This window comes from Canis lupus, chromosome 20 (genome assembly GCF_003254725.2).
Source record: "Canis lupus dingo isolate Sandy chromosome 20, ASM325472v2, whole genome shotgun sequence".
In the NCBI taxonomy this organism is placed as follows: Eukaryota; Metazoa; Chordata; class Mammalia; order Carnivora; family Canidae; genus Canis; species Canis lupus.
Window position 1 is genome coordinate 50,256,789 of NC_064262.1, and position 22,010 is coordinate 50,278,798.

The following is a 22,010-nucleotide window of genomic DNA, read 5'->3' on the forward strand; positions in this document are numbered from 1 at the left end:
TCACACTCCCCTGACCCTAAATCTACACATCCTGAACAGCCTCTGGGGCCCCCACACCCTCCCCAACACTGGAAAGTAAACCGGATGTGTGTGTGTGGGGGAAGCATCAGGAGCAACAGTCCACAGGTGGAAGAGGGTCGTGGCTAGTTTATTTTCTCTCTGGAGGGGTCTTCAGGGAGAGCAGTCCCCGCTGCTCAGGCTGTGGAGAGAGTGGATGAGGGCCCAGCTTAGTCCAGAGGACCCCACGGCTGGAGGTCAGGGAGCAGATGCCCAGGTTGGGAGCTGGGAGGGTCCATACTGCAGCATTCCAGGGCCGGCCAGGAGAGGAAAGGTGGGGTGAGGCAGGGGAGGATCCGTACCAGGTGGGAAGGAGCGGCTCTTGTTGAACGGTGGTTGGGATGGGTCCTGGTCTGAGTCTGAGTCTGAGTCCCACGAGGGGAGCTGAGGACACAAGCTTCGGTGCCCCTTGTAGCCTGTGGGAGGGACAGGTGCAATTCTGGCCTTTCACCCACAAACCTGAGTGTGACCCATGAGTGGGATCATGATCAAGGGCCAGTGTCCCTTATGTCACTTGAATGTGACCCAACATGATACCAAAGTATGACCTCAGTGACCCTTGAATTTTACCCCACTGGTCCCCAAAAAGATCCCAGTGACCTTGAGTGACCCCAGGATGGAAATCCTTGAGTGACCCTAGAACAAGACCCAACATATATGACCCCCAAATACAGCCTCTGAACATGACCTCCCCACAACCCAGAGTGCACCTCATTGCCCCTCACCCCTGAGGTTCGAGGCCCTGGGGCAGCCCCCTGTGGACATGGTGAAGCCATCAAAGGAGTTCTGCAGCAAGTGTACAGCGGACCTGCAGGGAGATGGGGAGCTGGGGATCCTGGGAAACTTCTGACTCCTCAGGGCTGGGTGGGGGACATGCTGGGGATCAGGGGCTGGGGGTAAAGGGAGGCCTGGATTCAGGTGGGTTCCAGGTTCTGGTAGTCATTGCTTGATCTGATTTGTAGGAGGGCAAGAAAGATGAGGTTCAGGAGTCAGAGGTTAGAGTGGGAACAGGACATCACCATATGTCACTCAGTTCCTTTTGGAGGTCATCCCTCCAGGAGCCACTGCCTCCTGGTGGCATCTCCTCAGTCTCCGGCCAGTTGGATGTCTCATACCCCTGCTGCTTCATCTTGGTCAGGACCTGAGGCCAGGGGGTGGGAGGTGTGTGTGAGACGACAATAGTAATAACAATAATGGTGAAAAGTGATCCTTACTTAGCACTTATTACATGCCAGGCTGCCCTCAAAGTGTTTAACATACAGTTCACGCAGCTACCCCTTCAGGTAGGGATGCCAAGTCATGCCCATCATACAGATGAGGAAACTGAAGCCCAGAGAAGTGAAGTGACTTGGCCGCAGTCACACAGCAGTTAAGTGGCCGAGCTGAGATTGGAACCTAGCCCTTCTGGCACCAGTCCGAAGGTGGAGGCCAGCAGAGTCCCATGTCCCCAACTTACCAGGGTCCCACCCTCTCTGCTCACCTTGCGGCACTTCACCTGTGTCTTCTGCATCTTCTGGATGTTCATCAGGTTCTCTGTGATCTCCTCCTCCTGAGCCTCTGTGGGGGGAGGGGACTCAGGGGGGCCAGAGCTGCAGAAGAACCCCCCTCCTGGCCGTGGGCTCCAGGCACTCACGGAGCTTCTGATAGATGAAGGTCACCTCCTCCCGCACCAGCTCCAGCTCCTCCCACAGGAACTTCTTGCTGAGGGGATAGTGCAGCCTAGACCCACACTCCCTGCTCAGCCTTTGGCCTCACATTTGCCAACCTGCCTCCTCATGTCTCCTCCAACTCTCCTGTTCCCATCTGTTCCCATCTCCTGTCCCAGCTACCCATCCCCCCAGGGTCTGTCCCTTCCCCCAATCTGCCTGCCCAGCTTGCCCCTCCTGCTGCTACTCCCACACGTCCACTCCCCCAGCCCTGTGTCCTCTCCTCCTGACCTCGAGCTTCCCATTCTCTCAGCCTCTCTTTGCCTGGCCCCTGTCACCTCAGACCTCCCATACTCCCCAGCCTCTGCCACCCTCAATCTCTCTGCCTTCCAACTTCCCATATCACCTCCAGTTTCCTGAACCCCTGGCCTCCCTCCCCATCCCATCTCCAGCTTCCTGTCTTCCCTGCCTTCTGGCCTCCCAGATTCCCATACCTCTCCACCGCCCCCTCATCCCCCAGTCTTGTCCCTCAAGCCTTCCCAGACCCCCTGGCTACCTTACTCAGGCCTCTCCCATTTGCCTCATCCCACATCCCACCTTTGGTTCCCTCTCCCCAGCCTCCCTTCCCTCCCACAGCTTCCAGGCTGCCCTCCTGGTGATGCCCACCTGTCCCGGATCTCCTGGGCCAGCAGCTGTAGGCAGCGTGTGGTGCGGGCCCTCTGCACCTCCTCGCTGTCACGCAGGGTCTTTTGGAGCCCCTGAAGGCCTTGAGCCAGGGCCCCATACAGTTCCTGCTGTCCCTGCTCCAAGCCCCACTTGTGTCCCTCCTTCTCTGTGAGGCGGCTCATAGGGCTCAGCACCTCTGCAGATTAGATGGGATCATGACTGAGCCCCAACCACCCCTGAGCCCAGCTTTGAACCCAGCTCACCCTAAACCTGGACAGACCTGACTCTGAACCTAGACACACTCAGCTTCTTTCACCTTGGGCTAATCCAGCTGACCCCAACAGCATCCAGCCTCTAGCCTGACTTTGACCCTTGGCCAGTTCTCACCTTCAAGCTGTTGGATCTTGATTTGCTGCAGGCAACTCTCCTTCTCCAACATGGTCACTGAGTGGTTTAGGAACTCAAAAGCCTGCAGGGAAGAGATCAGGCTTGGGGGCAGGAGCAAGGGAATAGGGCCAAAGTTTGCTGAGGGCAGGGCAGAGGAGCCTCACCTTGGTCTGGGCCTGTAGCTGGCTCTTAAGTGACTCCAGTTCGCATCGCAGGAGCTTCTGGGAGTCAGGAATCATCATGGTGGACTTAACTATGAGCAGAGGTAAGGGTCAGCTGAGGCTAGGAGTGGTGGGGGCAGGGGGTGAGGTCAGGTCAGAGGTCAGCAGAAGCTCAGAGGAGGGAGAGGGGTGGGCGCAAAGTAAAAAGCTGGGGTCTGTTGAGGCTAAGGTTGGGACAGGAGTGGGTCACAAGGTCAGGGGCAAGACTCAGCTGAGGCTGGGACAGGGCTAAGTGGGCAGCAATATTGTGGCTCCTCCCAGGCGAGGCCAGAGGGTGGAAGTAAGAACTGGCAGGTCATCTGCACATAGCCTTGTTGGGAGGGAGGGTTCTCACCTTTGGTTTTGGAAGAGTTGGTCTCCAAGGGCTTCTAGGAAAGGGGGACATGAGGGTAGTACAGATTCATCCCTGTGCTTCTCCTTGCACATCCCAACCCATTGTGTGGGGGGTGGGTAGGAGTTGGGTCTACAGAGTGCAGGCAAAGCTGCCTCCATGCATGGGCATGCCACCCCACCCCACCCTGACTAGCCCACACATGGTCAAAAGTATGCTTGTGTGGTTTGTCCCCTATGTGTGCAGGCCTGGGGCTGCCCCTGACAGCACACCTGTGGAGCCCTGTCTCTGGCTTGGGCTCAGGTAATGACCCTCCTCCTTAAAGGCAAATAACATAGACAATGTCTCCAGGGAGCTCCAACAGCATTGAGGCACAGTGACACATGATAATCAAAACACAACTATGGCCACACAAGCTCAGACACAGCCATGCGTGCCAGGTGGTAAGGCCCAGGGCATCCACTTACACCCAACTCAGACACACAAGCATGACCACAGCCACACAGCCACACAGGCACTCATACCCACAAAATATCACAGACAAGACCGACTAAGAAACGCAATCGCACATCCCTTCATCCATTCATTCAAGATGTTTTTAGTGTCGGCGGGCTGAGCGTTGGGTGCTGTTCTTGGTGCTGAAGTCACACATTGTGAGGGTTCCTGAGAAAGACCCCCACACACCACCCACTGCCACGGCCCCCTCCCTAAGCCCCACAGTAGCAGATTGTGGTGTGGCTGGGAGGGGTTTCCCAGGTGGGGGTGACCTTAGCGATGTTTTGATGCCTCTTCAGAAGGTCCTGGTCATTACACTGTTCCTGTGAGTCTGGGTTTTGGATGATGGGAGACCCAGACAACTGAGGCTCCAAGTCTCTCTCTAGCCTCCAGTCTATACCCGGCACTGTGTTCTCAGGAGCTGGCCCCAAGATCTCTGGCTCTGGGGTCCTGGACCAGTGAATCGTATAATCCAAGGTCTTGTCTGAGGAAGAGCCTGACAGGGGGTGGGGTTGGGAGAATGGTGGGGGAGGCTTTTCTGAGGACCAGCCCAGAGCACTCCAGCCCCTCCCAGCTCCCCAGCCCCAGGGAAGCCCCTCAACAAACCCCAGTACTTGTCACCCTTCCTGTGAGCAGGCAAACACACGTTGGAGGGCAAGGGAGATGAGCAGCAGCAGGGCAGAGAGTAGTCAGGGTCCTGGGGTAGGCCAGCCAGAAGAGGGTCGCTTCAACAAGGGGGGACAGGGGGCTGCACTGAGACCAGCCCTCATGTCCTGACACTCCCAGACCTTCCCCTAATACCCCCAGAGAGGCCTCAGCCTTGAACACAGGGCCTCCCAGTTATGGCAGGAGCAGAAGCTGGATGAAAGATGATCCCAGCCCTAGGCATTGGGCGGGGTAGTGAGAAGGATCCAGAAGACCCTCACAGGAGTGAGTGAGGCCTCAGAAGAGCCTAAAAGCAAAAAAGGATCTTAACATTGGGAACCAAAGGAAGGGCATTCCTGGCAGGAAACAGCATGGGCAAAAGCTCAGAGGCATGGAACCACATGCTCTATGCTAGTAAATTCAGGATGGTGGAAGGTAGGGTCCAAGAGGAACCAGTAGGAGGCTAGCAGGGCGGTTCAAGCAAGGGATGGAAAGCCAGGCAGGGAAGTTGAGGTCTGGCTCCCAAGTGGGAGCCATAGAGCATGAGCAGGAGGGGCAGGGCATATCTATCCAGTAAATGTTAGCAGAACTGGAGCTGAAGCCCTGTCCTAGGTGAGGCTAGGAACGGGAGAAAACCCAGTTCTGGGTCTCACATTCACACCCCCTGTTCAACATTCCAGTGTTGTCAGGGCTGCACAGATGGGGACCTGGGGCAGGCCTGTCTGGAAAAACTTCCAGGTGAAGGGCATTTTGTCCTGATGCACGCTCAGCTAGAAAGCCCACCCTCCAGGGCTTTCTCTTCTGCCCTTGCTGGGCTGTCTGGTGTCCTCCCTCTGGCCCAGTCCTCCTGGAAGTCAGCTATACACCCTTCAACGCTCTCCTCAACGTTTCCTCTGTGAAATCTTCCCTAATCCTTTTTTTTTTTTTTTTTAAGTTCCTATTTTCTGAGCACCTTACTGAGTGCTGGGCACCATCCTAGGCACTCACTGGGTCTTCACACCCATGTCGTGATATAGGAGCTTTTCCTCAGCCTGAAATGTTCTAGGCCACCCCTTCAAGTATCTCTGTCTCGGAAGGCCCGCACTTGCAGAGACAGTACAGCAGGATGATTAAGCGGGGGGCCTCTCCACCTGGGTGGCCTGGGTTCAAATCCTAGCTCCGCCCCTTCCCGGCTGTGTGATGTTGGAGAGTTACCGATCGTCTCCATGCCTCAGTGTCCCCAACTATAAAAAATGGGATGTCATACGATCCACCTCGCTGGGTTGCTGTGATTAAGTAAATTAATCTATGCCAGTGCCTGACATACAATAGTGGGAAACTGTTCTCGGAACGTCACACTGGCAACCTGGGAAACTGGGGACCCCAGGAGCCCTGGGAGGCTTGAAAGGGAAGAGGGAAGATGTGTTTTTGAGCTCCAACTGCAGACTGGTACCCAGTCGAGCCCACCCCACCCCCACCCTCCCACCCCCCACGTCTCCCCCTTAATCTTCCCCCTTCCCCTTCCACATCAACTGCTTCTCCCGCTGTCTCCGGGAGAATTCGAGGGGGAAGGGGGCGGAGTCATTAGCCTGAGCCCCGCCCCCCGGGCCGAGAATCCTGCGCCCGCCGGGCTCCAGACCCCCTTCCCCCCCCACCTACCACATACCACCTGCTCATGCTCTCCCCTCAGGGACCGCGATGCCAGTCCCCAGCTGTGACGCTGAAATTTGATCCCGTGGGGACACCATCGCATTAAAACGCGCAAAGCCTAAAGGTAGAGTCACAGAGAGGGGTGTGGCTGGCATTTTAGCTCCGCCCCCGCCGATGCAGCCCAAGACCTTATTGGCGCCTTCCCGCTTCCGCAGATCTTAGGAGCCGCGATGTAATTGGATAAAATCCAGACGAGGGGGCGGGATTCCAGCTGGTTTCCGCTAATCGATTAGTCCGTATCTAAGGAGGGCGGTGCGGGAGGCGGCAGCTCTACCGTCCAATTGGCTTCAGGCTTAGCTGGGAGGCGGGATGAATTCTTGGAGGTGACTGAAGAGGTCCGCGGGCCACCTGGGAGCGCCGGAGCGAGGTAGCTGGCCCAGCCCGCCCGGCCCCCGAGATCTGGCCCCGGCACGCCTGTTCTCGGGTTCCTGGGTGCTGCGGGTTGAGGTCTGGGTGCAGTGATAGGGTCGGTGTCCTCGGCGTGAGATTTGGGGTTTCCCAGCATTAGATGGGGGTGTCCAGGGGTGCTTTGGGGACCTTCACAGTGATATCTGGGATCCTGAGATGACAGCAGGCGTCCTTACGGTTACAGTTAGGTCCCTGGGCTGATTTGGGGGAGTCCCCGCGGGGAATCTCTGAATACCCAGGGCTGGGAGTTTGAGCTGCTGGGGCTAACTGAAATTTTCGAGTCTCGGAGACGGCGTGGATGCTGGGGGTCCTGAAAGCCTGAGATCCTGAGGGCTGACATTTGGAGAGACTGGGCTAGAGGTTGTCTCGGGATTGTTCTGGGTCTTCCCCACCCCCATTCCCCGGGCTGGTATCCCTGGATCTCTCCTGGGTTGGCCGTGATCCTGGCCTCGAGCAGGCTCACAGGCTGAAGACCATGGGGCAAGGGTAAAACTCTGGGACACCCGGTGCCTTTTTCCCAGGCCTGCAAGATGGAGGAAGGCGGGAATCCTGGAAGCCTGACTAAGATGGTCCATCTACTGGTCTTGTCAGGGGCGTGGGGCATGCAAATGTGGGTGACCTTCATCTCAGGTAGGGACCCCCCACCTGGACGTCATGGGTACCCAGGGTGGAAAAAAGAATGAGAGGGGGACCTGGAAGTGTCCTAACAGGCATGTGGCTCACTGTACCCCCACAGGCTTCCAGCTTTTCCGAAACCTTCCCCGACATACCTTCGGCCTGGTGCAAAGCAAACTCTTCCCTTTATACTTTCACATCTCCATGGGCTGTGCGTTCATCAACCTCTGCATCTTGGCTTCACAACATGCCTGGGCTCAGCTCACATTCTGGGAGACCAGCCAGGTATGCGGGCTTGGGCTCCACTGCCCTCTGGAGACCCGTTCCCAGGACCCCACTTAGTACCTATGGCTACACCTTTGTGAGAATTTAAAAAACAAAAACAAGCAACTACACCTTCCTGGTGGGTGCCAAACTGGGCTCTGGATACCCTTGAGCAGTGCACAGCCTGCACAACCATCCCTAGCAGCCCTTTCTATCCCTCAGTGTGTCTCTGCTGGTTGCTGCTCCTTCTCTTTCCCCTGGCTGGGCCTGCTGCCAAGTTGTGGTGACTCAGCTGGGTTCAGGCAGTGACCCCAGCTCTTTGTTTAAAAACCAGCCTGACTGGGAATTTACAATCCCCCACTCCCATCCACACATTTTCCCAGCCACAAGGCAGGAAACCATCTCTGCATCTCATATTTCTGCATCCTGCCCTCCCCCTGCCCCTGTTATGTTCCTCAGATGTGGGCAGGTGAGGCCTGACAAGGATTTCAAGAATAATCCCAAAGAGTCAGGAGAGGATTATGGGTAACTGGAACCTCAAGGACTTTCTATTCACTCCTGTGGGCCCAATCTCAGTTTCTGGAGTCTGGGCAGGGACCATAGAGGAGATGGGCCCTGTCTTAGGCTCTTTTTGGCCGGTGGTGGGGGACAGTTCTGGTGCTCTGCCCAATTTGGGGAAGAGAGGTTCTGCCCTGAGATGCCCCCAGTTTGGGGCAGCAGGAGGGGAGGAGGCAAGGCTGTGTTGTGGAAACTTCCAGTCTGGGTATCAGAGGAGGAGAGGCTCAGAAGGTTTTGGGAGAGAATAGAGGACGTGGTGCTGGAGCTGCTGGTTTTAGGGTATGAAAGCTAGGAGCCGGGAGCTCTGCTTGGGCCTCTAGACTGGGTTTGGAGAAGGACAGGGAGGCCTGGCTTTGACCTAATACTGTCTCCCACCCACCTCTGGACTTTGAGGACGCAGGAGGACCCTCCCTAGGATCCCTCCTGCCCCCTCGGCATGATTCACCTTGTCCTCCTTCCACCACCCTACCAGCTCTGCCTGCTGTTCCTGAGCCTCACATTGTCCACTATCAACGCCCGCTGGCTGGAGCCTCGCACCACAGCTGCCATGTGGGCCCTGCACACAGTGGAGAAGGAGCGGGGCCTGGGTGGGGAGGTGCCTGGAAGCCACCAGGGCCCCGACCCCTACCGCCAGCTGCGAGGGCAAGACCCCAAGTACAGTGTCCTCCGCCAGACCTTTTTCCGCTACCATGGCCTGTCTTCCATTTGCAATCTGGGCTGCCTCCTGAGCAATGGGATCTGTCTTGCAGGCCTTGCCCTGAGCCTCAGGAGCCTCTAGCACCCACTTCCTCTCTGGCCCCGCTGAGGCCCCAAATGTTAATAAACGCTTCTTTGGAAATGGCTGCTGTCATTCTTCTCCCAACTGGAAAGCAGGAAGAGGGGTGGGCGAAGGTAGAGCTGAGGGCCTTCGTTACCATATTCATGTGGCAGGATTTGGAGTGTTAGTCATTACCGACCCTAAGCTCTTCCTGTAAAGTGTCCATTTACTGAGTACCTGCTGTGTGCCAGGCATGGCACTAACCATCGTATGTACCATGTATTATTATAACAATAGCTGATTTGATTGTATTTCCCACCCCATTGACACTGGGGATGGCTGCATGACTTGCCAAATTGGCCAAGGAAATGTGAACAGAGTCACTTCCAAAGAGAAGTGTACAAGCCAGTGCATGATTAGCTACATTTTTCCTTCACCACAATGACCAGTGTGAGTGAGAAGAACACCTTGGGTGTCGAGTGCCATGGAGACCTTGGGGCTGCTTGTTACTGATCATATGGTGGCCCTTCCTGATGCATGTCCTCTCCATTCACCCATGTGGCAGCCCTTGGAGGGAGCTACAATTGTTCCCATGAAGCAATGGAGATTCAGAGTTCAAGTGGCTTTAGGTGTAGTTGCTGGGATTTGACTCCAGCAAAGCCCGCAGATGTTCTCATGGCTTGAAGAAAATTCTGGAGCCTCACCTGAGCCTGGATGTGAGAATTTCGTCATTGTGTGGCCTCAGTCAAAGAGGTGCCCTTCTCTGAGGCTCCATTTCCTTACCTGTAAACGGTTTAATTCTAAGAGCCCTTCAGGGTATTTCGCAGGGACCTAGACCACTTTAGGGTGGGGCATCGCACTTTCGAGATCCTAACTCAGGTCAGAGCCTTCACACAGTCCTGTGAGGTAGCAATTTTTTTTTAAAGATTTTATTTATCTGGGATCCCTGGGTGGCGCAGCGGTTTGGCGCCTGCCTTTGGCCCAGGGCGTGATCCTGGAGACCTGGGATCAAATCCCACATCAGGCTCCCGGTGCATGGAGCCTGCTTCTCCCTCTGCCTATGTCTCTGCCTCTCTCTCCTTCTCTCTCTGTGACTATCATAAATAAATAAAAATTAAAAAAAAAAAAAGATTTTATTTATCCGTAAGAGTACATAGAGAGGCAGAAAAACAGGCAGAGGGAGGTGCAGGCTCCCCGCAGGGAACCCGATGGGAAGCTCGATCGATCTGAGGATCCTGGGATCACCACCCAAGCGGAAGGCGGACGCTCAACCACTGAGCCACCCGGGTGCCCCGGTAGGGATTCTTCTTATGCACCACTGGACGCCCGGGGGCACCAGGCTCCCCGGGAGGTTAAGTAACACGTCCAAAGTTAAACCGAGTTAGGAAGTGGTGGAGCTGGGATTCGAACCTGACTCCAGAATCCGCTCCCTTAACTTCCGTGCAGAGTAGGAGCTCTACGTACCGTTCGGAAAGACGAAGTTTATCGTCGGGGGGCGGGCCCGAGGCCGCCCCAGCGCGGGGCGCTTCCAGCCCCTCCCCCAGGCTCCCGCAAGCCCCGCCCCGGACTCGGCCCCGCCCCGCCCCTCCCGGGAGCGGCTCCTCCTCCCCCGCCTGGGCGGAGCGGGCGCGGGATCCGGGTGGCTGCGGGCAGCGGCGGTGGCGGCGGCGGCGGCTGCGGGGTCGGCGTCGCGCCTGGGGCCAGGCCGCAGCGAGTTCGCAGCAGGAGCGCCCGCGGGCAGCGCCCCCCACGCGAGGTGACCCCTTCGGAGGGACCGCACCCCCGCCCCGCACCTCCGCGTCCCCGCAGGTCTGGGGGGCCGGGGGCTAGAGGGAGGGCCCGGGGAGCGGGGAACAAAGGCGGGCGGAGGGGGAACGCCTCTTCCCTCGCCCCCACCCAGCTGGGCTCCTTGGGGAGCGTTAATGGGGCGCGGGCGGGGCCGAGAGCCCAGCTGGGAACAGGAGATGGGACCATATGGTGATGGGAGGAAGCTCCTGAGCCCCCCTGCACCGGCGGGGGCGCCCCAAATCCAGCAGGGAGATAGGGCCGAGGCCCCCGAGGACCCTTCTCTAGTGCCAGGTGTGAGGGAGGGTGGGCAGATGGTCGGCAAGAGGTGGGACCGGCTGACAGGTGGGCTGGGGCTGGGGCTGGGGGTGGGGTAAGGGCCCCAGCCTGGCAGCCCTGCCCAACATGGGGAAAGGTTTCCTGCCTCTTGTCTTCCCCTCCTCTGAACTCGTTCTCCCGGAACACCGGGTGGGGCCCAGGGCTGGGCAGGAAAGCGGGCTGGTTCGGTCCTCTTTTAAAATGGAAAAAAGCCCCACAGGCAGTTGAGAAATAGCTTTGCTCAGGGTTCCTCTGCCAGCCAGTGTGCCCTTCATTCACCCAGGCCTCTTGGAGCCTCCCTGTGCAGCTCTAGGAGAAGCCATAGACGGCTGGGGAAACTGAGGCCTAGGGAGAGAATGAGGGCTGAGGCGGTGTCCCAGACCCAGATAAAGCAGCCTAGCCTTGGGGACAGATTGCCAAGAAAGGAAGAATCAGGAATTAGAGGGGTATGGTGGTGGTGGGTGGGGTGGGGTTCTTATTAGGTGGCTTCCTTAGGGTCGAGGACTGTCATTGCAGCCTCTGTGGGCTGGGGCCGGGGTGAGTCAGCCCTGCCTGGAGGGAGACAGGCCCACCCTTTTGACAAACAGAAGGTGGCAGGACCCATCTGGGGGTAGAGCTGGGCTTTAAACCTGGGTTGTATCCAATGAAACCCCCGTGGAGGCCAGGGATGGGGTTAAACTCAGCATAGAGGTGGGGGGGGTGGTCAGGGCAGGTGTCCTTGCCAAAGTCAACAGCCAGGCCCTGAGGGGGGGCTCTATCCAGCTGGCAGGCCCTCCTCCCCCCAGCTCATACCTGGGCCCAGCCAGCTGCTCACTCCCGGGCAAAGTCCACACCTGCACCTTCTGCAGGGTCTGGTTCCTCAGTGGCCAGAGGAGGCACTGCATGTGTCTCCCCTCCGCAACCTGGGCCCTTGCATTTGATAAGCAGCCCCATTTTCCAGAAGAGGATACAGAGGGCCAGAGAGAGCAAGTGATGCATCTGAGGCCGCTTGGCCTCCTAGTGGCAGAAGCAGGATTTGAACCCGGGTCTGGTCGGATACACTGGAGCCATTCCAGGTGGTTTATTTTTCTGCAGGGCGACAGCCCCTCCCCGTGCCCCAAGAGGCTCTCTGCCAAGATGGCATCAGCTGGAGACCCCCCCACGGGCCCGCGGGATGCAGCAGACCAGAACTTTGACTACATGTTTAAGCTGCTGCTCATCGGCAACAGCAGCGTGGGCAAGACGTCCTTCCTGTTCCGCTACGCGGATGACTCCTTCACACCTGCCTTTGTCAGCACTGTGGGCATCGACTTCAAGGTCAAGACGGTCTATCGTCATGACAAGAGGATCAAGCTGCAGATCTGGGTGGGCCAGGCGGCTATGGTGGACCTGTGGCAAGGGAGAGGAGCCCTGGAGGGGCTGGGGTTCCTCCAAGGAAGTCCATGATAGGGTGTCGGGCTGTGGGGAGGGGCCTCAGGTGAGAGAGAGTAGCCAAAGACGGGGTGGGGGCTTGGGGTAGATGTGTAGAGTAGGGGGGATTATCTATGAGGTGACTTCATCAGGATGAGGATATGCCCTGCCTTGTGGGGTCTGAGGGGCAGACAGTGCTAACCCAAGGCGGGTTAGAAGTCCTGGTGACCAGTGGGGAAGAGGTTGGGGTACCATCGCAGGATCCCCTACTGGGCCTCTGTGCTCCTCAGAGGCATGCTCTTGCTCCCAACAAGGGTGCTAATAATGATTCTCATGGTATTGAGCACCAGAGTGTCTGCATCAGGATGGTGCTCTCTGACCCAGGTGGCTCTTGTATGTGGTCACTAAGTTTGTTCTTGGAGGTGAGGTCAGAGGGGCTTACGAGACTGTGAGAGGCCGCTGACCCCTCAGACTGGGAAAGCCGTGCCTCCCATCAGACTGGGGCTGTGAGGGCCAGCCCATATTTCTCCCATCAGACAGAGATTGTACAGGCAGGGCCATGTCTCACCCATCAGACTGGGGCTATGAGCACAAGGTGGTGACCCGCTTAGGGCCCTGCAGGGGTTGGTTGGGGAACAGGGTAGCTTCTAGTGGCCTGACCCTGCTGTGTGCCTAGGACACGGCGGGCCAGGAGCGCTACCGTACAATCACCACCGCCTACTACCGCGGAGCCATGGGCTTCCTGCTGATGTATGATGTTGCCAACCAGGAATCCTTCGCCGCCGTGCAGGACTGGTGAGTGCTTGCTGACCACGGACACCTGACCTTCCCCCTCCTCTCCTGACTCTTAATTTCTAGCCTAATGGCCCTCAAACTCCACAGGGCCACACAGATCAAGACCTACTCATGGGACAACGCTCAGGTAATCCTCGTGGGGAACAAGTGTGACCTGGAAGATGAGCGTGTCGTGCCTACCGAGGATGGCCGGAGGCTCGCTGATGACCTTGGTTAGTGCCCAGCCTGGACCCCAGGCCCTGGACCTCCCAGAACCACACCCTTACTCCCCACCCTTGGGTCCCAGGTCCAACCACAGTCATCAACCCTCTGCCCTTTGAGGATCCGCTCAGAAAAATACCCACAGGTATGCCACGTTCTGCATTTAATCTCGGAGAATTCAGGGACAGATACTCCCCACCTTCCCATTGCTCTGGGAACCCAGACTTGGCAAAAACATTTCTGGAAATTTATCCTTCAAACATCCCACCCACATGGGAAGTGGAGAATACAGCAAATCACGGCACTGTTGGCAACTTCCTAAACATCTCGCCCTGGGGAAAGCAGCTATGCATAAAGCACAGTCACACAGTAGAATACTACACAGCTGTGCAAAGGGATGAACACGTTCTTTGTGTCCTGCTATGGCAAGATTTCTGGGATGTCGGGTTAAGTGGAAAAAGCAAAGTGCAAAAACGTGGGTTTGGCTGCTTCCTGTAGTCTGCGGCTCAGCAGATGTTTTCTCAAAGGGCCAGATAGGAAATAACTACAGTCTTAGGGTTCTCTGTCCCCACAGTCAGCTCTGCCTGAAAGGAGCCAGAGAGCATACGTGGCTGTCAGAAAAACTCAGTTTACAAAATTAGGTGAGGGGCCAGATCTGGCCCGTGACTCGAAGCTTGCTGGCCCCTGCAGGAGTGTGTAAAAATGTATGCGAATAAGAATATATACTTAGGTTTGCCCAAAGAAACTCCAGAAGGACACAGAAGGATCTAGTAACAGTGATGACATCTGTGTGTCTGAGAACTGGGGACCAGGGCACTGGCATGGGAGGAGGAATTTTCAGGCTACCTTTTTGAATCAGATAAATGGAAATTTAGGCTAAAAGGAAATCTTTTTTTTTTAAATTTAAGATTTTATTTATTTGAGAGAAAGTGTGTGTGTGTGTGTGTGTGTGTGTGTGTGTTATGCACACAAGTGGGGGTAGGGCAGAGGGAGAGGCAGAAGCAGACTCCCTGCTGAACGGGGAGCCTGAGGACACAGGGCTCAATCCCAGGACCCTGGGATCATGACCTGAGCTGAAGGCAGATGCTTAACCCACTGAGCTACCCAGGTACCCATAGGCTAAAAGGAAATCTTGCCTGGAATATTCTAGGATTCTAAGCTCTCCACAGGACTTCCCTTGCAGGAGGCAGTATAACCATCACCATAGGGGAGGATGGGTTAAGGACCCAGCCTCAGGAGCTAGAGTCCCATCCTGTAACCCACTAGCTGTGTGACCTTGAGGACATCACCTCCCCTCTCTGTGCTTCCATTTCTCCATCTGGAAAACAGTGAAAACCATGTCTCCTTCAGAGTGCTGTTAGATGAAATAAGGGACTCCTGGGTGGCTCGGTGGTTGAGTGTCTGCCTTCAGCTCAGGGCATGATCCTAGGTGCAGGGATCAAGTCCCACATCAGGCTCCATGCATGGAGCCTGCTTCTCCCTCTGCGCCTATGTCTCTGTCTCTCTTTCTGTCTCTCATGAATAAATAAATAAAATCTTAAAAAACAAAAAAGATTAAAAAAAAAAGATGAAATAAGTTAACACTGGCCCTGATTGAACATTAACTTGTATTATTTCTTGGTTGCTTTGTGATCTCGTATTAGTAACTTCAGCTGTCTGGGCTTGCACTTCCTCCTCTGTGAAATGGAGATTATAACAGCCCCAGTTCATCAAGCTGTCTTGGGGGGCAAATGAGTTTTTGTTTTTGTTTTTTAAGATTTTATTTACTTATTCATGAGAGACACAGAGAAAGGCAGAGACATAGGCAGAGGGACAAGCAGGCTCCCTGATGCAGGACCTGATCCTGGGACTCTGGGATCATGACCTGAGCCAAAGGCAGACACTCAACCACTGAGCCACCCAGGCATCCCAGGGCTAAATGAGTTCTGACATATAAAGCCGATATCACAGCCTTGCACACATGCAGTTGCATCTAAGTGTTGGCTGGCATGATGGTCAACTGTTGTTGACACTTGCACACAAAATTCTAGGCACCACATAATGACCCACAAATCCTAAAATATTTACTATCTGCCCCTTTATGGAGAAAGTTCACGGACCCTAGACTATAAACAGTCTTTTTTTTCCTTACCGTCTATTTGTTAGACAAACTGGGTCTTTGTTCTATGGAACATCTTCCACTTGAGATTTGGCTCTTTGCTCCCTCATGGTGTCATTAACCTGTTCCTCTGTTTCTTGTGTTTTCTGGGAACTCCAGCTTGGAGTTCTCATTTCTAGGTATGCTGAGGAGTCAGCTTTTGCAGCTGGGGCCCAGATCCCCAGTTTGCCTGGAACTGGTGAAATTAGCTATGATTTCTAGTGGTGGGCTGGGATACTTGCCGATGTTGCCCCCACCTTGCAGAGAACATCTAGAGACTGGGCGTAAAGGGGCTTCCAACTCTGTCATTAAGTTTAAAATACTGAGGTACAGAGCAGGAGACAGAATTTGATCCCAGTTTTGTAGGAAAAAAGCAACACACACATACATGCACATACACACGCACATACCCCCTACAAACCCAACCCCGATAATTATGTATTTATATTCTTTTAAAAATGAAAAGTGAGGGCAGCCCAGGTAGCTCAGCGGTTTAGCACTGCCTTCAGCCCAGGGCGTGATCCTGGGGACCCGGGATTGAGTCCCATGTCTGGCTCCCTGCATGGAGCCTGCTTCTCCCTCTGCCTGTGTCTCTGATTCTCTCCCTGTGTCCCTCATGAATAAATAAATAAAATCTTAAAAAAAAAAAAAAAAAAGAAAAGAAAAGAAAAGTGAGGACAGCCCGGGTGGCTCAGTGGTTTAGTGCCACCTCCAGCCCAGGGCGTGATCCTGGAGACCCTGGATCAAGTACCATGTCAGGCTCTCTGCAGGGAGCCTGCTTCTCCCTCTGCCTGTCTCTCTCTCTCTCTCTGCGTGTCTTTCATGAATAAATAAATAAAATATATTTTTTTTAAAAATGAAAAGCAAGGGACTCCTGGGTAGCTCAGCAGTTAAGCATCTGCCTTCCATCCAGGGCATGATCCTGTAGACCCAGGATCGAGTCCCATATCGGGCTCCCTGCATGGAACTTGCTTCTTCCTCTGCCTGTGTCTTTGCCTCTCTCTCTGTGTCTCTCATGAATAAATAAAATCTTAAAAAAAAAAAAATGAAAAACGAAACACCAAAACACCAATGACAATTGCTTCTGGATGATGAGGTTACAAATAGCTTTTATATCTGTCTTGATATTTTTCAGTGGTTTCTAACTTTAGTGAATTTCTCCACTGAATATTTATAATCAGGACCAAAAAAGTATTAAAAAAAGAACTCGGATGCTTTGAGGCAGAGCCACACACAGATAAGGAAATGCCAGTTTTGCCTGGGAAGGCAGTAGGGTGACATTGATGATCAGGAAGCTTGGAGTAAGAGATCTGAGTTCATGGCCTGCCTCTGTCATTCAGTCAATCAATCATTCATTCAGTTAGTAGTTTCTGACATCTGCTATATGCCAGGCACCAAACAAGTCAGATAGCAATCTGCCCTCCCAGAGCTGGCATTCTAATAGCAGAGACCGATAGGAAATGGATAAATACACACATAATTATTTGATTGTAATTACATTTTTATAGGACAGCATGACTAGTGCTGGGATAGAGCCGTTTACCCTGTGCTGTGTGTAGTATAGGGGGTGTTTGTCTGAATTTCTGGCCCAATTTCTGGCGGGTGTGGTGAATATGGACGTATTGGGGACCATTTGGGGGTAGCTCCCTGTAGGCTGAGCCTGAGCCAATCTTTTAGGGGTGCAGGAAAGATTGTCATATACACCCACCCTTATTTTTAGGTTGGCAGCCCACTTTTTGTAGCTGAGGAACCATGGGCAAGTCCCCAAATCCTTTATACTACCTTCCATCTTTGGGAGCAGAAGCTTTTTTAAATTAAATAGTTTCAAAAATTATTTTATTTATTGATTGATTGATCGATTTAGATTGATTTCGATTTTTATTTGTTTATTCATGAGAGACACAGAGAGAGGGGCAGACACAGGCAGAGGGAGAAGCAGGCCCCATGCAGGGAGCCCAATGTGGGACTCGACCCTAGGTCTCCAGGATCTCTCCCTGAGCCAAAGGCAGGCGTGAAACCACTGAACCACCCCGGCTGCCCTATTTTATTTTTCTTTTTGAGAGAGAGAGAGGGGGGGGGAGGGGCAGAGGGAGGAGAGAAAGACTATAAGCAGGCTCCATGCCCAGCATGGAGCTCCACCTGGAGCTTAATCCCAAGACCCTGAGATCATGACCTGAGTCGAAATCGAGAGTCGGATTCTTAACCATCTGAGCCACCCAGGTTCCCTGGGACAAGCTTTTTTGTTTAAATGAGAGACAAGTTAGGAGTGTTTGGGTGTCTGCTACTGCTTATTATTTATTGCTATCATTATTACCACCTCTAGTACTTTCTGTAGGTCAAGACTGTGGGCATCACATATGCCCCATGGACGCTGGGAAGCCTTGCCGTTCGTTACATGCCTGCCAGGCACCAGAACATCACTAGCTGGGCCCTTGCAGCCACTGCTCTGTGAGAAAGATTCTTGGAATAGTACAAACTGGGACTGCTACCACAGACTTTTTTAAAAATTATTTATTTATTTATTTTTAAGATTTTTATTTATTTATTCATGAGAGAGAGAGGCAGAGACACAGGCAGAGGGAGAAGCAGTCTCCATGCCGGGAGCCCGACGCAGGACTCGATCCCAGGACTCCAGGATCGTACCCTGGGCCAAACCGCTGAGCCACCCAGGGATCCCCTACCACAGATTTTTATTGGCATCAGCGTCATTTCCTTTTTACAGATGAGCCAACTGAGGCTTCAAGAGACTGAGGTTCTCAGCCAACGTCTCACAACCTCATGAAAGGCAAACCTGGGCTTAGAAACCAGGTTTGGATGATGCACAGCCCAGGCCCTACCCCTGGGGGGGTCTCACTGGTGTTCCCACTTTGTATCCCTCCAGGTTTTGAGTTCTTTGAGGCCAGCGCCAAGGAGAACATCAATGTGAAGCAGGTCTTTGAGCGCCTTGTGGACATCATCTGTGAGAAGATGAACGAGTCCCTTGAACCCAGCTCCAGCCCGGGGAGCAATGGGAAGGGCCCAGCCTTGGGGGACACCCCACCCCCCGAGCCCAGCAGCTGCAGCTGCTAGAGGTGGTCCCCAACCCCTGCCCACCCCTTTTGGCCTTGGCAGGGACTGTGACAGAGGCATGAGCCACAAGGGCTGTTTCCAAGCTCAGGGCACCCCCTTCCCTCCGGTCAGCTGCCCCGACTCCCGCATGGTCTCCAGCTTGCCCAGGCAGCCTTCTCACAAGCTCCAGACCCTGGGGATCCTGCACTGCAGGCAGAGTCTGGGGATGTTGACATGCACGAGCTTGCTGCTTTTCAGGAATTTGAATGGAGGGAACATGAGCAGCATGTCCCACCCCGCCTGGTGGAGGGGTGTCCACAGTGCCTTCGGGGTTGAAACTGTTGTCCTCATCCATTCTGTTTGGGCATTGCCTGGTGTTCACGAGCTGGTCAAAGATGGTTCGTTTTCTTTGTCCTGCGGTGTGGGTCCTCAGAGTTCATCCCTGGGGATGTGGAAGGCAACTCCTTTCTCAGGGTCCCCTGGTGTGGTCCCAGGCCCACCCGTGAACCTCCTCAGACCTCAAGCTTCCAAGGCGGGAAGGTGATTATAGCCCTTGCAGACCCTTCCCCCCTGGCCTGCAGATCCCCTGCCTGTGAAAGCAGTATTAAAGCAGCTTTTCCCATTGTCAAGGGACAGGAAGTCAGAGACCTGACCCCCACCCAGCTTCAGGGACCCCAGAAGTGCCTTCAGAGCCTCCCCAGTGTTCCACATCACCCACACCCCTGCCACTGTTTTGCCTTATCCACTGCATCTCTGATCCCTGGATTGAGTTCTGGACTATGGTCCGCATCAGGCTGGGCAGAGAACATTGCAACTCCTGGCATTCCCGCTGGGGTCTTTTTGCTAGAAGTTAACCCCAGAGCCAGGAGCCGGGCCCTCCCGCCCATACCTGCCTCTCCCAGGCCCCATTTAGCTGGTGATGTTTTAAGCAAGATCTTTCCACATCTTATATCCTGCTAGAAAAGGAAATTGAGCAATATTCCAGTCTCCTGCTCTTGCTGGCGACTTGCCGCTAGAAGGACTAGGCTCCTCCCATTCAAGAGCCCTTGAAGACCCAGAGTCCCGTTTCCTGAGCCAAGTCATTGGTGGGACCCAGGGAGGTGATGTCTCCTCCTAATAGAGGAGTCACTCTCAGGGAGGCTTTAGGGTTGGGCTGAAGGGGCAAGAAAGCAGAATTGGGTAATTGCTGTTGCCACATGCCTTTCACTGACACAGCCTGGGAGTGGCAGGCTGATGGGGATACACCGGGACTCAGTCCCCGGTTGACACACATCTGGGAGGCCACAAGGCTGCGGTGCCCAGCTGGCAGGGGCTCCTACTGGGAGGTTATGTGCAGTTTGGGGAGCTCTGTCTTGATCTCCACCCCCCACTGCAGCTCAGTGCCCTTCCTGCCCACCAAAGTCCAAACTCCAGTGGCATGGGGCACCTGTTTCTGCCCCACAACACCAACTAACATCCCATAACACGACAAACACGGGGAAGATGGTCTAAACAGATGGTTTGTGCTCCACTCCCAGCCCCTGCCACCAAAATGACTTGCTATAGCCTTAAAGAGCTCAGCCTCCTCCTTCTGAAGGGAGGAAGACCTGGTTCAAGTTTTATTTCACTTTTACCATTATAGAAGCTCTAGATTGGATTCTTTTCTAGACAGGCCCCGTTCACCCCTTACCAAGGGCTGCCCTTAGAGCTTCAAAGGGAGCGTATCTTTGCAAGCCAACAAATCATGTGACTGGTCAAATGGACAAGTTTCTGGGAACACAATGAGTTTGAGGGAATGTTTGGGGCAGGAGTCAAAACTGTTAGTTGCTTTAACATAAAAGATTAAAGCAGCCATTAAGAAAAACAACAAGTCTGTTAAGATGTACTGTGGGCCATCAAGATTCTGTTGGCCAGTCCATTTTTCTTAAACTGTTTGCTAGGAAAAAAAAAAAAAAAAAGATGGACCAAAGTGCCCTTACCTAAGGGACAAGCCAACCTGTCATAGCCCACCTGATAAAAAACAGCTTTGGCTGTGTCTTGTGCCTGACATGAAGTGAGCCTTGTGTCTACACGTGATTTTTGAACACTTGAGCTTTAAGTAGCAACTGAGACAGCTAGCTGCCTCTGGGTTTTCTCAAAATTAGGAATAATGTAGGAGAGGGTTTTTTTGGGTTTCTTCTAAAAATAATGCAGGTTTTTATTGTATAATTTTGGGTGGGAGGCTTCACTCACGATGGAACCCAAACCAATGTCCTGGAAGATCATGGGGGTGGGGGGGTGGGGGGGAGATGGAGATATGTTGAGTTTACAAACAGCAATGAAGCCAAAGCTTGGGGGTGGGGGTGAGATTTCTCAACTCCTGGGAGATTGGGGTCTGGAGAGGTGGCCTGAGGCTGGGTCCTGAATTCTTACCATTTGCTTTAAGCAGCTGGTCTCTCCACTGCCACGATTGGGATTTAGGGTTCTGCTTTTTCCTTTTCTTCTTTGGCTTCCCCAGGGTTCATGTTCTTTTGTTTTTCTCCTACTCCACTCCAAAAGGCAAGTAAGGGGTGAAATTTGGTCTCAGTGTTGAAGCGCTAATTCCACGAACCGGCTTCTCCCCTATGATCCCAAAACACTACGGAGTGAGCTTCTCGATTTGGTCATTTATATACTGGATGCGGTTCTCCTGTGTAAGCGATTCCTTGATGTCCACTCAGAAAGACGAGCACTTTTATCCATAAGAGAAAATAAAAGCTGTTATGCCCAGATGCTGGTAGCTTTTTTTTTTTTTTTTTCCATTAGTGAAATGTGGTTTCCAGGAAGAGGGCGGTTGATTCACAGCCAAGTAGATGGCTGGTTGAGGGCCATGCGTAATGCAGCAGAATCTGGATCAGGCCAGGGAGGCTCGGGTCTGGGGCTGCCTCTAACCAGGTCTCATGCCAACCAACCTTGGCCCTGGAAAGTTTGCTGTGTGGTAGGGAGGGTGACATTGCCCCAACTAGTCCTAGTGAGATGATCTGTCCTCACAGCAGCCAGAGGGAACCTGCGAATACCCAAGTCACCCCATTGCTCCTTTGCTCAGAGCCCTCTGTGGCTCCCACTCAGTAAAAGCCTGAGCCTTCCCTCCAGCTCACAAGATCCTGCATGATCTGACCTGTCACTTCCCTTACTCCCCACTTGCCCTGCTGCAGTCACATTGGCTTTGCAGCTATCTGAACACACCAGGCCCCTGCCTCAGGGCCTTTGCCCTGACTGTTCCCTCAGCCTGAAGTCAAATGGCTCCTCTCATTCACCCCCTCTTTCAGGTCTTTGTGCAAATCTCACCTCATTGACTCCCCTTTCCTTCTCCCCACCCCCTCCTTTTAATATGGCTACCTCATCGCAGCATTTCCGATGTCCCTTATCCTGTTCCCCTTCCCATAGCCCCTCGAAGCTACTATATAATTTACTTGTTTACCTGAAACAAGTGTCTTTCAATATAATATCAGTTCCTCAAATGCAGGGATGTTTTATTTTTCACCACCACACCCAACTCAGTTCCTGTTTCATACAATAAAAAAGAAATATTTGATTTTGGTCCCTAGTGTCTGGCACACAGCTCCTAAAACCCTTTGAATCTCTGGAATGATAAGAGCGT

General features: G+C 53.9%; 3 protein-coding genes across 31 annotated transcripts; 2 read left to right on the top strand and 1 right to left on the bottom strand.

Annotated features, from left to right (window-relative positions):
- Positions 1–127: 127 nt before the first annotated feature.
- CCDC159 (coiled-coil domain containing 159) lies at positions 128–6,230 on the bottom strand. Of its 22 annotated transcripts, none has more exons than XM_049098498.1 (13): positions 6,094–6,230; positions 4,410–4,528; positions 4,076–4,299; positions 3,312–3,345; positions 2,921–3,009; positions 2,757–2,838; positions 2,370–2,565; positions 1,691–1,776; positions 1,538–1,614; positions 1,077–1,198; positions 783–865; positions 360–473; positions 128–199 (listed from the first exon to the last, which is right to left on the bottom strand). In XM_049098498.1, the coding sequence occupies exons 1-13, from the start codon at positions 6,102–6,104 to the stop codon at positions 195–197; spliced, it is 1,242 nt and encodes a 413-aa protein (XP_048954455.1). In that variant the 5' UTR covers positions 6,105–6,230; the 3' UTR covers positions 128–194. The 22 variants fall into 22 exon arrangements, 19 of the variants coding, with proteins under 19 accessions (XP_048954455.1, XP_048954456.1, XP_048954454.1 ...); XM_049098499.1 differs by having other exon boundaries at positions 6,087–6,224; XM_049098497.1 differs by having other exon boundaries at positions 1,691–1,758; positions 4,410–4,500; positions 6,094–6,222.
- On the top strand, positions 5,823–8,820 carry TMEM205 (transmembrane protein 205). 7 transcript variants are annotated; one of them, XM_049098514.1, is made up of 5 exons: positions 5,823–5,876; positions 6,118–6,201; positions 7,067–7,175; positions 7,282–7,445; positions 8,398–8,820. In XM_049098514.1, exons 3-5 carry the CDS (start codon positions 7,076–7,078, stop codon positions 8,758–8,760), a joined length of 627 nt encoding a protein of 208 aa, XP_048954471.1. In that variant the 5' UTR covers positions 5,823–5,876; positions 6,118–6,201; positions 7,067–7,075; the 3' UTR covers positions 8,761–8,820. The 7 variants fall into 7 exon arrangements, with proteins under 7 accessions (XP_048954471.1, XP_048954472.1, XP_025313395.1 ...); XM_049098515.1 differs by lacking the exon at positions 5,823–5,876 and having other exon boundaries at positions 6,188–6,309; XM_025457610.3 differs by lacking the exons at positions 5,823–5,876; positions 6,118–6,201 and adding an exon at positions 6,256–6,309 and having other exon boundaries at positions 8,455–8,820.
- A 1,540-nt stretch (positions 8,821–10,360) lies between these two features.
- RAB3D (RAB3D, member RAS oncogene family) lies at positions 10,361–21,141 on the top strand. Of its 2 annotated transcripts, none has more exons than XM_025457576.3 (5): positions 10,361–10,548; positions 11,917–12,186; positions 12,908–13,026; positions 13,114–13,238; positions 18,246–21,141. In XM_025457576.3, the coding sequence occupies exons 2-5, from the start codon at positions 11,959–11,961 to the stop codon at positions 18,431–18,433; spliced, it is 660 nt and encodes a 219-aa protein (XP_025313361.1). In that variant the 5' UTR covers positions 10,361–10,548; positions 11,917–11,958; the 3' UTR covers positions 18,434–21,141. The 2 variants fall into 2 exon arrangements, with proteins under 2 accessions (XP_025313361.1, XP_025313362.1); XM_025457577.3 differs by having other exon boundaries at positions 10,362–10,495.
- Positions 21,142–22,010: the final 869 nt, after the last annotated feature.

Bases quoted from the DNA above. Each gene is read 5' to 3' on its own strand.
- CCDC159 (XM_049098495.1), bottom strand. From the start codon at position 6,180: ATGCGATGGTGTCCCCACGGGATCAAATTTCAGCGTCACAGCTGGGGA. The intron at 1,777-2,369 runs GTGGGCATCACC...GTGTGGGTCTAG, and splicing joins GCCCAGGAGATCCGGGACAG to GCTGCACTATCCCCTCAGCA. The intron at 1,615-1,690 runs GTGAGTGCCTGG...CTCCCCCCACAG, and splicing joins CTTCATCTATCAGAAGCTCC to AGGCTCAGGAGGAGGAGATC.
- TMEM205 (XM_049098514.1), top strand. From the start codon at position 7,076: ATGGAGGAAGGCGGGAATCCTGGAAGCCTGACTAAGATGGTCCATCTA. The intron at 7,176-7,281 runs GTAGGGACCCCC...GTACCCCCACAG, and splicing joins GTGGGTGACCTTCATCTCAG to GCTTCCAGCTTTTCCGAAAC. The intron at 7,446-8,397 runs GTATGCGGGCTT...GACCCTCCCTAG, and splicing joins CATTCTGGGAGACCAGCCAG to GATCCCTCCTGCCCCCTCGG.
- RAB3D (XM_025457576.3), top strand. From the start codon at position 11,959: ATGGCATCAGCTGGAGACCCCCCCACGGGCCCGCGGGATGCAGCAGAC. The intron at 13,027-13,113 runs GTGAGTGCTTGC...CAAACTCCACAG, and splicing joins TTCGCCGCCGTGCAGGACTG to GGCCACACAGATCAAGACCT. The intron at 13,239-18,245 runs GTTAGTGCCCAG...GTATCCCTCCAG, and splicing joins GAGGCTCGCTGATGACCTTG to GTTTTGAGTTCTTTGAGGCC.